Source organism: Tachyglossus aculeatus, unplaced genomic scaffold, assembly GCF_015852505.1.
Source record: "Tachyglossus aculeatus isolate mTacAcu1 unplaced genomic scaffold, mTacAcu1.pri scaffold_177_arrow_ctg1, whole genome shotgun sequence".
Classification (NCBI taxonomy): Eukaryota; Metazoa; Chordata; class Mammalia; order Monotremata; family Tachyglossidae; genus Tachyglossus; species Tachyglossus aculeatus.
In genome coordinates, this window is record NW_024044898.1 from 15,927 (window position 1) to 32,407 (window position 16,481).

The 16,481-nt window shown below is 49.3% G+C and overlaps 1 protein-coding gene across 2 annotated transcripts in view; it reads right to left on the reverse strand.

Moving 5' to 3' along the window:
* Positions 1-10,140: 10,140 nt before the first annotated feature.
* The window catches only part of PHF24 (PHD finger protein 24), a 33,353-nt gene continuing 27,012 nt past the window's right edge, over positions 10,141-16,481 (reverse strand). The window contains exons 8-9 of one of the 2 annotated variants that reach the window (XM_038742785.1): positions 15,954-16,046; positions 10,141-12,503 (exon numbers count right to left, since the gene is read on the reverse strand). In XM_038742785.1, the coding sequence (XP_038598713.1) occupies positions 12,365-12,503; positions 15,954-16,046 (232 nt within the window). In that variant the 3' untranslated portion in view covers positions 10,141-12,364. Of the gene's footprint in view, positions 16,047-16,481 lie in introns of both variants that reach the window. The other variant, XM_038742786.1, reaches the window with a different exon arrangement.

The following is a 16,481-nucleotide window of genomic DNA, read 5'->3' on the forward strand; positions in this document are numbered from 1 at the left end:
GTGCTCTGCATACACTAAGTATTCACATACCATTGATGGATTGCAGGAGCCAAGTGTCCTTTAGATCTTCCACAGCAACCATGAGAAGCTGGAAAACAAGCAATGTGTGTGTTAACCCCTCACATCCAATCCATCACCTAAACCTGCCGGTCTCACTTCCGCACCATCGCCAAGATCTGCCCTTTCCTCTCCATCCAAACCGCTACCCAGCTGGTTCAATCTCTCATCATATCCCGACTGCATTACTGCATCAGCCTGGTCTCTGATCTCCCGTCCTCCTGTCTCTCCCCACTTCAATCTATACTTCACGCTGCTGCCCGGATCATCTTTGTGCAGAAACACTCTGGGCATGTTACTCCACTCCTCAAAAATCTCCAGTGGCTACCCATCAACCTACACATCAGGCAAAAAAAACTCACTCTGCTTCAAGGCTCTCCATCACCTTGCCCCCTCCTACCTCACCTCCCTTCTTCCCTTCTACAGCCCAGCCCATACCCTCCACTCCTCTGCCGCTAACCTCCTCACTGTACCTCATTCTCGCCTGTCCCGCCGTCGACCCCCGGCCCATGTCCTCCCCCTGGACCGGAATGTCCTCCCTCCGCACATCCACCAAGCTAACTCTCTTCATCCTTTCAAAGCCCTACTGAAAGCTCATTTCCTCCAGGAGGCCTTCCCAGACTGAGCCCCCTCCTTCCTCTCCCCCTCACCCTACCTCCTTCTCCTCCCCACAGCACCTGTATATGTTTGTACAGATTTATTACTCTTACTTGTACATATTAACTATTCTATTTATTTTATTGTTAATATGTGTTTTGTTGTCCATCTCCCCCTTCTAGACTATGAGCCTGCTATTAGGTAGGGACTGCCTCTATATGTTACCAACTTGTACTTCCTAAGCACTTAGTACAGTGCTCTGCACACAGTAAGCGCACAATACAATTGAATGAATGAATGAATGAATGAATGAAAGAAAGAGGCAGGTTGAGTGGCCAGAGAGCCTTCTGAGATAGAGTGTTATGTTCTTCACCCCATTACCTACCTTTGACTCAGAATCTGGGCATTCATGAGGTCAACATCGCTGAGGAGGATACCCCCACAGAACAGCCCTGCAGGGAGGGCCTTGGGCAAGTTTCCTGGCCCAGAAGAGCTCACATCTACCAAGCCAGAGAACACAGTCAACGTCACTTTTGACATCCTTCCAACTCCCTCAGAAGCAGTCACTGTCAAGCACAGAGGAGCTCCACATGTAAAGGTGTTAAGGATTTGCACTAACTCCCAGACATCCACCCTTAGATGCCCCCATCACCTTCCCTCAGAAATGCAAACTCAGCTCCTGAATCTTCCTCTCCATGGGGATCAGCTGCTCTGAGTCCTCACTGAAGGAGCAACAGTCCTCATGGCCAGGAAGGGTGATGAGAAGCTTCTGGGAAAAGACATCCACTCATCACAACTCCTTCGACATCCATCTCCAGACTACTCTCACCTGGTATGAGGAAAAGCCTGAAAGCTCCAGGTTGCTCCTTATGACTCACTTGGACCACATCCACCCTCATCCCACACATCCTCCCACCCCGCACCTACACCCCCAACCTACCAGCCATTTCCCATATCTTGAAAAACTCTACTGAAATGATTTATTCTCCAACAAGCCTCACCTGACATAGGATCTCATCCCCCCCTGGCCCCCGCCCCTTCAAACGCACACTACATTTTCCCTTCCAGTTCACCCATGCACTTCATCCCTCCCACAAAGCAATGAAACATTCACTTCACATCAAGTACACATCATTTTACTCAGATCTTCTCTTACCTGTATTATATCATCTGGGTCCCTTTCATTGTACTGATGCCACACCTATAACATAGGAAGAGAACTGTTAGAATTGCAGACAAGTGGGGACAAGTGTACTGAGGTGGAGGGTGAGTGAGGGTGGCCGGTAACATTTGTGCTAGTTCTGTTGCATTCTATTCCCCCAAGCTCTTAGTACAGTGTTCTGCATACATTAAGTACTCACCTACCACTGATGGACTGCAGGAGCCAAGTGTCCTTCAGAACTTTCACAACACAGTGAGAAGCTGGAGAACAAAGAGGTAGTTTCAGTGGCCTGAAAGCCTGCACAGACAGCATTGGGCCCTTCACTCCACTACCCACCCCAGAGCCCAAACCCAGGCATTAGTGAGATCACTATCCATGGGGACAATGCCCCTACTAAACAGCCCTGCAAGAAGGGCCTAAGGGCAGTTTCTGGGCCCAGAAGAGCTCATATGTAACAAACCAGAGTATACTTAATTAACTTCACTCTAAACACTAGGCTCTTCACCCCTCCTTCCCACCCTCCCAACTCCCTCAGAGGCAGTCACTATCTAGTACAGAGGAGTTCCACCTCTAAACCAACTGAGGATTTGCAGGATGACCCTGTGGACAGGACTGTGGGTTCAGAGAGTATTGACCCCTCTATAGAATTAAGGACCCTGGGTCTTCTCAGTCCCACAGTCCAGTCAGACAGAACCAGTTCCCTATGCAGAGCCTTAGCCCCAGTTGGTAGAACCAGCCACAGTACTGAGAGTGAGAGGCCCCTTTGCACACCTTATCCTCCTCCTGCAGTAACCCCTAGTTATCCACCCTTAGATGTCCCCATCACCTTCCCTTAGAGATGGAAGCTCAGCTCCTGATTCTTCCTCTCCATGGGGATCAGCTGCTCTGGGTCCTCACTGAAGGGGCAATGGTTCTCATAGCCAAGAATGGTGATGGAAATCTTCTGGGAGGAGAAACAAGCCGGTCCATCTCTTCCACTCATAACGACTTCTTTGACATCCATCTTTGGACCGCACTCACCTGGGATGAGGAAAAGCCTGAAAGCTCCAGCCTGGTCGTTATGCCTCACTTGGACCACATCTACCCATCCAGCACTCCCACCACCCACCTAGTCAGTGGACATAACAGGGCTCACCCACATCCTGAAAAGCCCTACTGAAATGGTTTCTTCTGCAACAGGCCTTCCCTAACTAAAACTCTCATCTCTTCACACAAACCCACACTTTGTGTTCCCTGCCAACTCACCCATGCACTTAATCCCACTCCCTAAGCCCTGAAGCCTTCTCCTCACATCAAGTACCTATCCTCTTACCCAATATTTTTCCTTACCTGTATTGTATCATCTGGATCCCCATCATTATACCAGTGGCTGGACCTATAAACAGCTAAGGGAACTACATCAGCATGCACAAGACAGGTCTATCTGACATTCAAAGGGAAAGTGATACCATAATGAGAGCAGAGAAGTGGGGACAGGTGTGTTGAGGTGGTATGGGAAGGCTGCAAGAAACATGTCTGCTTAATCTTTTCTATTAGACTCTCTCAAGCAGTTAGTAGTGTTCCTCTTGTAGGAATTTCTCAAACCCTGTTGATTGATTGCAGTAGCAAAGTGTCCCTTAGAACTTCCACAACCAAGGAGAGAAGCAGGAGAACAAAGCAGCAGTTTGAGTGGCCAAGAAGCCTTCTAAGATGGAGTGGTAGGCCATTACCCCACTACCCACCCCTGTTCCCCAATGCAAGAATGAATGAGGTCAAAGTAGGTGAGGAAAGATATCCTCAAAGCACAGTCCTACTACAGGTAGGGTCTTGGGGAAATTAACTGTCCTAGAAAAATGTCCAGCTACCAAGCCAGTAGGGAGATTCAAGGCTCTTCCATAATCAAGAGCTCTTTCTTTTCCCAAGCTCACCCAACCAACCAATTACACCCCCTCAAAAACAACCATCCTTGAAAAGAGGGTGGCCCTGTACTCTTATATAGGGCAGGGAGAGTGTGGGGGCGGGAATTCACTAATCCCCCTGATTAGAAGCAGCTGGGGTAGAGAGCAGGTGCCACCGAGGGAAAGCCCGGCTGCATTATTGGATGAGGATATGGCTGCCAAAAAGACAGAAAAGGACAGGATAGGATGAAAGGGTTTGTTTAGAGAAACACTAATTCTGAGCAGTCTCCAGTGAGTCCCGACTCTGGCCCGACCCCCACCGCCCTTTCATGTCCTGTCTCATTTCCCTCCTCACAGTCCCCACATACAGGCTTCTGACACCGGACCCAAGGATTGGCTAGGAAAGCCTGGCCCTTCAAATAGGACAGCCCACCACTCTCCCCACGATCAAATCCCTCTCAAAATCACATCTACACACCATGGATTAGTGGAGAGAGCACGGGTTTGGGAGTCAGAGGACGTGGGTTCTAATCCTGGCTCCTCCGTTTCTCTGCCGTGTGACCTTGGGGAAGCCACTTACTTCATCTGTAAAATGGAGATTGAGATTTAGACTGTAAGTCCCAAATGGGGTGACCTTAGTACCTTGTATTTACCCCAGTGCTTACAATGGTGATTGACACAAAGTAAGGCCTTAACCAATGCCACAATTATTATCATTATTATTTTCTCCTCCAAGAGGTCTTCCACAACTAAGTTCTCATTTCCCCTATTTGTTCTACCTTCCACGTGGCCTGTGCACTTGGATAGTCTCCCTCTAGGCACTTGCTAGTCCCACTTCGCCATTTCTTCTCTCTGCAAATTATTTCAGTGCCTGTCTTCCTCTGTAGACTGCAAGCTCCTTAAGGACAGGGATTATGGCTATCAACTCTGTGGCAGTGTACTTTCCCAAGCACTTAGTACAGTGCTCTGCACAGAGTAAATGCTCAATAAATACGATTGACCGATGATCGATTGATGGCGGCTCGGGCTGCAGGAGGCCAGTGGGTGACCCCCATATTGTGATGGGCTCCGGTGGCTCAGTCTAGGGTGTGGCAGGGAGTTAACAAAGGAAATCCCGGGCTATGGCCTAGACCCGGCCTTCCGGCTCCTGCTTGCCTCCCCTCCTTTCTGGCCTTGAATCGGGGGAGAGTCATTGCCTGTCAGATATGCGGATGGAAGGCGTTCCAGGCCAGAGGCAGGACATGGGTCCAACGTGGGTCTCAAGGGGCAGGAACCGAGGGGATTTCGAAGGATCGGGTACTGGTGGGATTCTAGAGGTCACTCCAACAGAGACCTCAGGAGTCAATCCCCAGTGAGGTCTCAGGGGTCTTGGGGATACTCTGGGGGTTGGGCTCCAGATGGGAATTCAGGGGTTGCTCCAGGAGTCTCAGAGGCTAGGCTCTCCAGTGAGGCCACGGGCGGTGGGCGGGGTGGACACCCAGACAACTGCAGCTAAGCTGACTGCCACACTCTGCCCTACAAACACTTGCCCATCCCCTCCCCAGATCCCCAGAAGGGGCTTGTTCTCCAGAGACTGGTGGTCCAGAACTACACCCTGTACAGAATTCAGATCCTAGTTAAAAAGACCTGCTTTGTCCTCCCACCTGTACCCAGAATTCTCTTACTCCTGTCCTCCCTAGACTGTAAGATTGTTGTGGGCAGGAAATGTGTCTGTAGGGGGTAGTTGGGAGGAGAGAATGTGGTGAAAACCTGTGGGTAATTATTGAGCATTTACTCTGTGCAGAGCACTGCACGATGTGCTGGGGGATTAGGATACTGAGTTGATGGAGCTGACAAGGAGATGATCGTCTAACTCTCCAGCCACTTGCGAAAACTGACAATTTAAGCACAGTGGCTTCAGTCAGCCGATTGGATCCTTAGCAAAGATCAGGTTTTTGATTGCGGCCGAGAGTTTGAGAATCTCAGTTTGTGGAGCAGGGGATTGATTGACAGTGGAGGACACTGCTGGGATGAGACAGGAGGCTGAGGCAGAAGAGCAGCATGGCACCATGTGAACCATCGCACAACTCTATCATAATTATTATTATTGATATGATTAATACAGTAATAATATACAACCTGCCCACAAGAAGATTAGTCTCCTGGAAGAAACAGACATTAAAATAAATGACAGAAAGGGGAAGTAGAGTATAAGTGTATTTACATAAGTTCTGTGGGCTGGAGTATCAAAGTGTTTATCTTGGTAAGTCTACAAATTGGTAATAAAAATGCCAATTTAGAACAGCAGTCTTCAAAGTGAGCCACAGAGGTTGAACTCTGTCCAAAGAAATAAAGTTTCAAGTTTACCTGTCCTTCTCTGGGGAATAGTCTAAGCAAAATATGTTTTGGTTTTAACATGGTTTTGAAAGATTAATCAAAACCACTTGGCAATGCTATGAACGGAAAAAAAACTTTGGTTAGACTATAAGCTTGTTGTGGGTAGGGAATAGATATTGTACTCTCTCAAGCACTTAATACAGTGCTCTGTACACAGTAAGCGCTCAGTAAATACGACTGTGATTCATTTGCGTAGTGCTTTGCTTTGCAGAGCTAAATAAGAAATGTGCAGTGTTCTGTGTGGTTCATTTGTTTTTATTTTTGTTATTGAGATTTCTCTGTCAGGGCAAGCCATTGGAGAATACTCAGGAGCAACAGGTGGCTTAGGGGATAGAGGCTGGGCCTGGGAGTCAGAAGGACCCGGGTTCTAATTCCGACTATGCCACATTTCTGCTGTGTGACCTTGGGCCGGTCACTTAACTTCTCTGGGCCACAGCTACCTCATTTGTAAAATGGGGATTGAGACTGTGAGCTCCAGGTGGGATAGGGACTGTGTCCACTCTGATTTCCTTGTATCCATTCCAGCTCTCAGTACAGTGCCTGGCACATAGTAAGAACTTAACAAATAGAATAATAATAATCATAATAATAACTGTAGCCTCTACAAGTGTTGCAGAAATCTCAGGTGGAGTCCAAAGTGAAGTGTGGGTTGATTTGAAATTCATTCTTTTCTGAACTAAAAACACACTGCAACCAAAAGATTCCTCTGGTCACTTCAGGAATATTTTTCAAAGTGAAAGTTTCTTTTTAGCAACATTCCTGAACGCAAGCATTCATAGTATGAAAGTCCCACTAGTGAAGACAGATATGGTCTTTCTTGAAAAGACATTAATAGTGGTAATAGTAGGAATCAGCACTTACTATGTGCCAAGCACTGGAAAGAGCTCTAGGGTAGACTACACAGGTGGAAAAGACCTCATTCCCATTGAAACACTGGTTCATAATTGGCAAGTCCACCACTGATGTGATTTAGGTGAACTTGAGGATTCTGAACCAGTATTTCAATGGAAAATAAGAGAATGAGTTCTAACCCTCCTCTGTAAAATGGGGGTTAAAACTGGGAGCCCGATGTGCGACAGGGATGGTGTCCGACCTGATTACCTTGTCTCTATGCCACAGCTTAGTACACTGCTTGGCACGCACTGGTCTGCTGGGTTAACATGGACAAGTTACTTTATTGCGTGGTGCCTCATTCCCCTCATCTGTAAAATGGGGATTAAGACTGTGTCTGACCTGATCAGCTTCTACAGTACACTTCGTACAGTGCCTTGTGCATAGTAAGCACGTAACAAGTACCATTTAAAAAAAAATGCTGCTGCAGCTCCTTCTCCTCCTCCTCTTCCTTCTCCTCTTATTAACCTCCATTTCTGGTCCTCGTTACTCTGCTGAAGCAACAGAAGCTACCAACACCAGCAGCTCATCAGGGTTTGTGTAACAAGGAGTTCTCGGCACCTGCTCTCAGTTAGTGAGCCAGGGATTGTTTGCAGGAGAAATCCATCAATTGTTTCTATGGCGCACTTAGTGTGTGCAGAGCACTGAACAAAGAGCTGAGGAGATGACAATATAAACAGAGTTGGTAGACATGTTACCTCCCTGCAATGACCTTACAGTCTAGAGGGGTACACATAAATAAAGATAAATTATGGATATGGACATAAGTTCTGAGGGGCTGAGGCAGTCACAGCAGTGTGGGCAAAGATGACACAAAAGGGAGTGGGAGAAGAAGAAATGAGATAAGGATTAATGGGGCAAGAGTTTCAGGCTGGAGGATGGGGGAATGGGGGTCGAGGGTTGAATCTGCAGTCCAGTCCTTATTGCTAAACAATCCATCCATGAGGCCTCCAGGAGGATGGAAATAAATCCATCAGTAATGTTTAAGGACATATTGCCTGTGGGTCGCTATACTGAGCACAGGCGAGTTCCTGCCCTCAAGGAGCAGGATCCAGCAAGACAGACCAACTCTTGAGTAATGTACAAATGGGAGCAGGAGAGCAGGGAGCACAGGAGTAGGTGTCTGGATCAGATCTGCACACAAGATCTGGGAACGGGCAGGGAAGACGTGGCAGCCAGGGAGGAAGTGGGGGCAGCCAGAAGCCAGAGAACACATTTTGGACTTTAATTGATGGGTGGCTTGGGCCCAGAACCACGTAGAGAGGGGCTGCCAGACCTCTCCAACGTTCCCAGGGTAGGACTCACCTTTTTTTTAAAATGGTATTTGTTAATCATTTACTACGTTCCAAGCATTGTCCTGAGCTCTGTGTTAGATACAAGCTCATCAGGTTGGACACACTCCATGTATCACATGAGACTCACAGTCTTAACCCCCATTTCACAGATGAGGTAACTGAGGCAAAGAAGAGTGACTTACCGAAGGTCACAAAGCAGACAAATGACATGCCAGGATGACTCCCAGACCCATGCTCTATCCATTAGGTCAGAGGTTCAGGCAGGCCCATCTGTTCCATGATGCCCCCAGCCAGCTCTGTACAGAAAGTCACCCCCTCCACCCCCCGCAACCCACCGGTCCTTCCCCTCCCTGCTTCAAGGAAGAATGTTCTAGATCAGAGATTTCCCGGGACTATATCAGCACCTCCACACCAGTAGGTTTCCTACGGCTGTGCCCTGGGGGTACTTTTCTGGGTACTGGGGAATGTCTCAGGAACGGGAGCGTGGGGATTCCAGAGGCAGCTGGGCTATCTGGCAGGCCGAAGGTAACTGGAGTGTGGAGTCATTCATTCATTCATTCATTCATTCGTATTTACTGAGCGTTTACTGTGTGCAGAGCACTGTACTAAGTGCTTGGGAAGTACAAGTTGGCAACATATAGAGACGGTCCCTACCCAACAGCGGGCTCACAGTCTAGAGTCACTGCTTTATCTAACACTGACTTACTTTGTTGGGTTTGGGAGTGCTTGAGAGTGGGGGAAGGGGAGTTAGAGGAGATGAAGCCAAAGGAAGGAGAAGGAAGAGGGAGAGGGGGTGGTGGGAGGGACGATGAATCCCCAAGCATTGCCTTCTTCCCTGCCTATATCTGCCCTGCTGCCAGCCCCCCGGAATCGCTTCCACTGGAGGATGAGGGGGCACCTAGTGGCAGTGGTGCAAGGGGTTCAGACCCACAATTCCACCTCCTCCTACCCAGTCCTCCCACTCCCCTTCACTGTGCTGCCTCTGCTGACACCCCTGCAATACAGGGCTGCAGAGACAACCACCAGGACAACCATGCAAACACAACTGCACTACCCCATCAATGGCCACATATGCTCTCTCGCTCTGCCTGAGTCTTTGCCTCATTCATTCATTCATTCATTCATCCAATTGTATTTATGAAACATTTTCTATGTGCGGAGCACTGTACTAAGCATTTGGGAGAGTACAACAACAGACACGTTCCCTGCCCACAAAGAACTTACAGTCTAGAGGAAGAAAGATATGTATGTAAGTGCTGTGGGGCTGGGAGGGGGGATGAACAAAGGGAGCAAGTCAAGGTGACACAGAAGCGAGTGGAAGAAATGGAAAAGAGGGCTTAGTCAAGGAATGAACTCTTAGAGGAGGTGTACCTTCCATAAGGTTTTGGGATGCGGGAAAGAATAATTGCCTGTCAGCTCTGAGGACGAAGGGGGTTCCTGCTGAAAGCTCCATCTCCCAAAGCATCCACCGTGGCCATGGGTGAGGTCCAGGTAGGCCAACATTTGGGATTTTCTTGGGATCTCAGAGGGTCATTGCTCATGACTCTACCAGTTGCCCGCTGTGTGACCTTGGGGAAGCTCTGGGCCTCAGTTTCCTCACCTGTAAAACCGTGGTTCAATACCTGATCTCCTCCTACTTAGACTGTGAGCTCCATGTGGATCAGGGCCCGTGTCTGACCTGATTAACTTGAACCTTGACACATAGTAAGCGCTTAGCAAATATGATACTGACTTCATCCTGCTCTCCCCATCTTCAAAGCCCTCCTGAAATCACCTCTCTAGGAGGTCTCTCACAATTAATTTCTCCTTTTCAGTCATTCAATTCATTCAGTTGTATTTATTGAGCATGAACTGTGTGCAGAGCACTGTACTAAGTACGTGGGAGCATACAATACAACAATAAATGGACATATTCCCTACCCACAGTGAACTTACAGTCTAGAGGACTATCTCCCCACAGTGGCAACTACAGCACTTCCATATCTCCTAAATATTTAGGGGACTCAACACCTTGACCCTCCCCTGTAGTACTTTTGTACTTATCTTTAAACTCCATTACTTCCTCCTTTGTGTAATTTATTATAGTGTCTGTCTCCCCTGTTAGATTGTAAGGCCATTGAGGTCCAAGTCTACTAATTCTACTGTACTCTGCCAAGCATTAGTATGGTGTGCTATTCTCAGTAGGCATTCAAAAAATATTTTTGATGGTGTAGGACTTCCCTAACAGCTGCACACAGATAGCAACCCAGCTGACCCTGTCATGTTCTGAACCCTGGGAGTTCAGACCATAGACACTAGGAGGTAGGGGAGAGTGGGAGCAGGGTGAGGTGTGGTGCTGAAACCTCACTGTGGGAGTTACGACTCCATCCTCAGGCCCATGGTGGAATCTGGGGCTATAGTATGTCAGGGAAACAGCTCTGGCACCAAGCTTCACAAGATTTGTTCTGGGGTCTGCAGAGAGCTCTGACTACTCTTCAGGCCCTCAGGGGTTGGTATCTAGAAGCCCAACTCTGAGCTGCCCTTTTCCCTTCTCTTTCTTGGTTGGTTTTTTTTTTTTGGCGGTCATGGGAAGGATTTGGTACTACTGCTGGATGTAAATACTACTGCTGGATATAAACCGGTGATAGTGGGAGAAAGAAACCCGGTGTGTAATATGTGGCTCAAAGATTCTAGAAAGGAGCAGCTAAGATGGGCATGACCTACCCTCAGCTTTGGACATTCCCCAAATCAGTGCCATGATTTGTGGGATAACTTCCGGGCTGCCTTCTTTGCCCTGCCTCATTTGTCCACTCTGGCAGCCATTCCTTCTCCTTTAATCCTGGTAGGGGGCCTGCCCCAAGGTCTGAAGATCTGAGCCCCTGGCCAAACCAGCCTAATGCTCTGTCCATAAGTGCTCTGTGAAGGGAACAGCCGTTTCCTTCCTCCCCGCCCCCCTCTTCTGTTGCAACAAGCATGAAAGCTGCCTCTGGGTGTAAAAGGCGCTCAGCAGGGAGACGTTGCTTTGGGAATCTCTTTATTAGTATGTCCACTGTGTGTCTAGCCCCGTCGCGGCCTCGGTACCTACCAGGGCTCGGTGGGTGGGTGGGGGCAGGGGTGAGGGGGCATGCAACCACAGTCAGGAAAAAGTGTTGGGGAGGGGTTTGAAGGATTTCCCCCTCATTTCATTGTCAAGGTGGCAGAGATTGCAGAGGCAGATGGGCAGCTTCAGTTGGTTGGGTATTGGCCCCTGGCCATGGAGGAAGGGCCCCAGGGAAAAGAAACACGTACCCTCCTTGGATCAGGGCAGGGGAAGCAAAAACCTCTCTCAGATGAAACCCAGCTCCATTCCCAGCCTCCCAACTCCTCTTTCTGAAGCCCATTTGGGCATCTGTTAGAGCTCAGCCAGGGTCTAGGTCCAGAAATGGCTTTGCCAATCTAAAGTGGATAATATAATTACCATTTGGAGCTGCAGGCCCTGGTTAGCCTCATCTGTTCCAGACAACTGGTTCTGGACTGTTCTCTTGGCAGTGCCCTAACAGTGCCCCAAAAAAACCAGGCCCTAGTCTGCCATGCCAATATCATGCGGGACCCAAGACTTGGGTGCAGAATGGGAGGGATGAGACTATTGCTTAGGCATGGGGCTGCCCTCAGATCCAGAGGGATTCTGGGTCACCTCAAGGAGAGTCACATTTCCCTCCTCTGACAGGACACCACAAAGAATGCCATTGGTCAGTGCAGGACTGTGCCGCTGGCCCGAGCAACAGAGGAGTCTTGTGACGGATGCCTCCCGGACATCTGGGCTCCACCTCAGGCTCTGCCGACTGTCATCAGGCCCATCTGTCTCTGGGTCAGTGGGCAGAGGCAGCTTTGTTCCGGGTCAGTGCGAGCCTGCAGGCCCCAAGGCTATGGGGAGTAAGTGGTCTGGAAGAAGGCAATAACTGGCTAAGTTTACTGCCAGCCAGTCAGCGAATGGCTTCGGCTGCCTGTGGGCTGCTTAATGGACTCAGTGGAGACACTGTGATGGCTCTGAGCTGCCGTTACCTGTCTCTCCTCTGTGGACGTGCCTGGGCCAAGGCAATGACGACCCACGTGTGCTGGATAAATCGTTGTGAGCCACGGTCCCTCGCTGCTCACCGCCTGGCCCGGCTGTCTGGAAGAAACGGCCGCATCCTCTCACCATGGTCTGCCTGAGGCAGCAACTCCCAGCTCAGGCTTTGGAAGGCCTTGGCCAAAACCTTCCCTTGCCTGGTCTTCCCAGCTGCAACACTACTGCAGGAAAGTGGGGGAGGGGAGGTAGATGTGGAGGTGAGGGCCAGCTCTGCCCAAGTACCTTTGTGGGTTGCGATCGGGAAACCGAGAACCACACTGGAAGCTCCTAATTTCAGAGTGGGAAAAGTGGGGAGAAGCAGAGGGAGAGAAAAGGGACTAAATGGGATACCTGGTGAGGGGAAGGGGTTTCGCTAGAGGACTTCAAGCCATAGTCAACATCTGTCAGGGATGGGGAGAAGAGATACAGAGAGGTAGAAAGAGACAGAACCTGTGTGTGTGTGTGTGTGTGCGCGCGCACACGCGCGCGAGCGCACGTTTGCCTATTTCTAATTTGTTTTATTTTCAATTGTATTTATTCAGCGCTTTCTGTGTGCAAAGCACTGTACTATGCGCTTGAGTACTCTACTAAGAGCTTGTGTAGGAGCTGCCAGCCAAGAGAGGGCATAAATGGAGGCTACCGATTAGGTCCAAACAAGAATAAGACTGTGTCCAGTTCTGCGTTTTGCCAAGTCTGGAAGAACAGAAGAAAAAAAGCCCCAAAAGGGTCAGGTAACAGAGCCAGAGGAGACTGTGAATAACGAGTTGTTAGATGGAGGTTAAGGACTGAGGCCAGAAACGGAGGAAACAGGCCAGCAGAGCAAGAGGGGTGGTCAAGCTGCTAAAGGGATAATCTATCAGTTAGAATCTCCTTTCCCCAGTGGGTTAAGTCCAGGCTGCTTCCCCAATCAATTTGATGGTGAAAAATGGTGACCTAAAGTCTGGGGATGGGCTAGGGAAATCAATGTTTTTTCCTTGAGCGCTTACTGAATGCAGAGCACTGCTCTAAGTCTCCTCAGTGGCCTTTCCAGCCCAGGGAGCACCTTTCATGCAGACAGTTCTGGTCCTCAGGCTTCTAAGTGGCTTTTGACACCTGCCTTAGAGGATCATGGCACCTTTTACTGCTGCGATTCAGTCCCCGATGAGGTGGGCGGCAGAGACTCTGGAGACTGGCCGTGCCCAGGTGGGAGATAGGCAGATTGGTGCTACCCAAACGTTCTACTCAAGCTGGGGCAAGGTCTTAAACTTCCACCCACAGCAAAGCCCAGGGACTTTGATTAAAGACAGTTTTGGCTTAAACTCTGGTCAATGCAGCCTTGGCAGCTGAAACCCTGGAATCACATCTCTGCAGCTCCTCTGGGCCGGGAGGGAGCTGTGGAAGAAACGACAAACTTGGTTTTCATGAGCTCTTGAGAGTTGGGGCCAAGTGCCTCTTGGAACTGACCTAAGAGCAGTTGCAGGAAGAGTTGTTTCTCTGGACCCTAACTGGTGGGCAAGAGAGAAAGAGGAGAGTCAGGGACGCGTCTACTGATTCTGTTGTATTATACTCTCCAATCACTTAGTGCAGTGCTCTGCACACAGTAAGTGCTCATAAATATCACTTATTGATTGATTTGTTTATTGGAGCTGTGTCCAGAAAAGACCTCAAGAAAATGAAGTCCAGGCTTGGGAGTTTGGTGCAAGAAACAGTTCTTTTCTCTCTCCTTTCTGGGTGCAATGAACCCATTGCCATTTCTCCCTTCGTCCAACATGGGCATCTTCCTAGGTGGGACAAATGCCCAAAGTTAAGCTTGTGCCCAAGCCTGGAGTCTGAGTTCTAAATTTCCAGCTCAGCAAGCACCATCCTTCCCCTAAACAAGCTAACTCCTGGGTGTCATTGCCCAGAATCTCTCCTCTCATTTCTCTTTGGGACATGTTTGCTAATTCTTTCATATTGTATTCTCCTAAGTGCTTGGTACAGTGTCTGCCCACAGTAAGCACTCAATAAATACCATTGATTGATTGAGTCTCTGAAGATAGGGCTCTACTGCTTACCTCTCAGAATCACACTAACCTGCTGCTCTCATTCTTTCTGCCATTTTGGAATCCCAGAGCTGTGACCCTTGGACTTAACTGAACAAAGGGCACAGGGAGTCAAGAGAAGAGCAGAACTGGAAAAGGAACTTGTGCTCAGAATTGTACCCCTTAAACCACTTCAAGGCCTCTCCACTGGTCTGCTCATTGTGTTTTTGTCATATACCAAAATGAGATTGCCTCTGTTAGCCCTGGGGGAGAATTTGGGAAAGAGAAAGGGATACTCTTTGACTCCTAGTTGCCAAGCACTTAGTACAGTGCTCTGCACACAGTAAGCACTCAATAAATATGATTGAATGAATGAATAAAAAGCCAGAATCCATTAGAAGAGATGGGCCAGAAATGTAGGCTCTCACCCTAGGGCGGGAAGGACCATGCTCAAGGAGATGCTTAAGGGTCTGCTTCAGCCCACCATGAAGTCAGCTCATGGCTACACAGTGACACTCCCTTAAGATTTGGTGCTGACTCTCATCAGGGAAGCCCAAATTCCTGCCCGTCTCATCTCTAGCATTGGGCCTTTCCCCAATCTGGGGCTTAGAATTATGGGAGTGTAAGAAGTCCTGTACTGCTTTCCTCCCCTCCACATCTCAGAGCAGAGATGTGCACTGTAGAATGATGAGGTCCTCTCCTCCCAGCAGCAGGGCCCAGGGGAGATAGGAGAATGATGGGAGAAGACATGTGGCTCCAAATGGAGGACTCCTCAATGCAAACTAAAACAAGAGGCTGGGCGGAACACAGTGAGGGGCTTGGAAGGAGGCAGCTGGTTCTTGGGGCATCACAGAACAGGTGGCAAATCACCCCCACCCAGCAGGCCCTCTGCTCTTACGTAGCCTGTTCTGTGGTCTCCCTATCCTGGGATGGACATAACCATGACACCGAAGGCAGAGTGTTGGGCACTGGGTTTCCTTCCGCCAATGGAATTAGGATTTTGATAGAAGCAGAGGGAGTAAGCATCGTCTTCTAATCAGATTTGGGTGGCTAGAAAGGTGAGAAGTGATTTGGATTGAGTGGTCGGGGAGGGTAGTTGGAGCTGCCGAGGTTCTCAGAAGCAAGAATTTAAGTGAGTGGAATAGAGGGCCGTGACCTTTCCTCGGCCAAGTCAAAAATCAGAGCCGGCTGGCAAGGAGGATTATGGGTAGGATTCCCCTTTGGCAAACTGAGGGGGCTTGTGTAGGAAAGCAGTTTGGTCCTCTTCCAACCCATTACAAACTAGAACTCGGGTAGGGCCGGTAGGGATGGGAGGTGAAGTGTCTTCTTCCATGGTGAAAGGTTGGCAGAGATGTATGAGGGGCAGGGGGACTGGATTCCTCTCTGCCCAACAGCAGACGAACCATGGAGCTGCCAGGGCCCTGGGGGAGTGGGCGCCCCCTCTTTTAGTCTCCTACAGCCTCTCCTTAAGGGTTCCCGCCCCCTACCTGCAAGGGGGCAGTTATGGAGATCCCCAGCCGCAAAGTTTGGTAACAAAGAAAGACGCTCGTCAAACCTTGAGCCCTCACTCCCTCCTCGTCTGGGGTCTAGACCCCCCTCCCTGCTCCAACAAGGAGCACCGGGCCCATCTACCCAGGAGGTTTCAGATGAACCGCTGCGCTGTTGGGGCGGGCTGCCAGGATGTACAGGACGTTCTCCTTCAGGAACGTGGGCCAGTCCATGGACCTGGAGAGAGATCAGAGAGTGGAAGCTGAAATGGGCTCCAGATGCCCCAGCGGCACTTGTGTGGGGAATGGGCTGGGGGGCCAGGAAATCAAGGTTGGCCTGGCCCAAAGCATTCAGGCACCAGTCAGGGCCAAACCCCAACACTTCACCCCTGAGAATATCTCACTTGGGTCAATAAAGGCAGAGAATAGTGCCTGGGACATAATAAGTGCTTTAAAATACCATTATTTATTAATATTAATAATAATAATAATAATGATGGCATTTATTAAGCGCTTACTATGTGCAAAGCACGGTTCTAAGTGCTGGGGAGGTTACAAGGTCATCAGGTTGTCCCATGGGGGGCTCACAGTCTTAATTCCCATTTTACAGATGAGGTAACGGAGGCACAGAGAAGTAAAGTGACTTGCCCAAAGTCACACAGCTGACAATTGG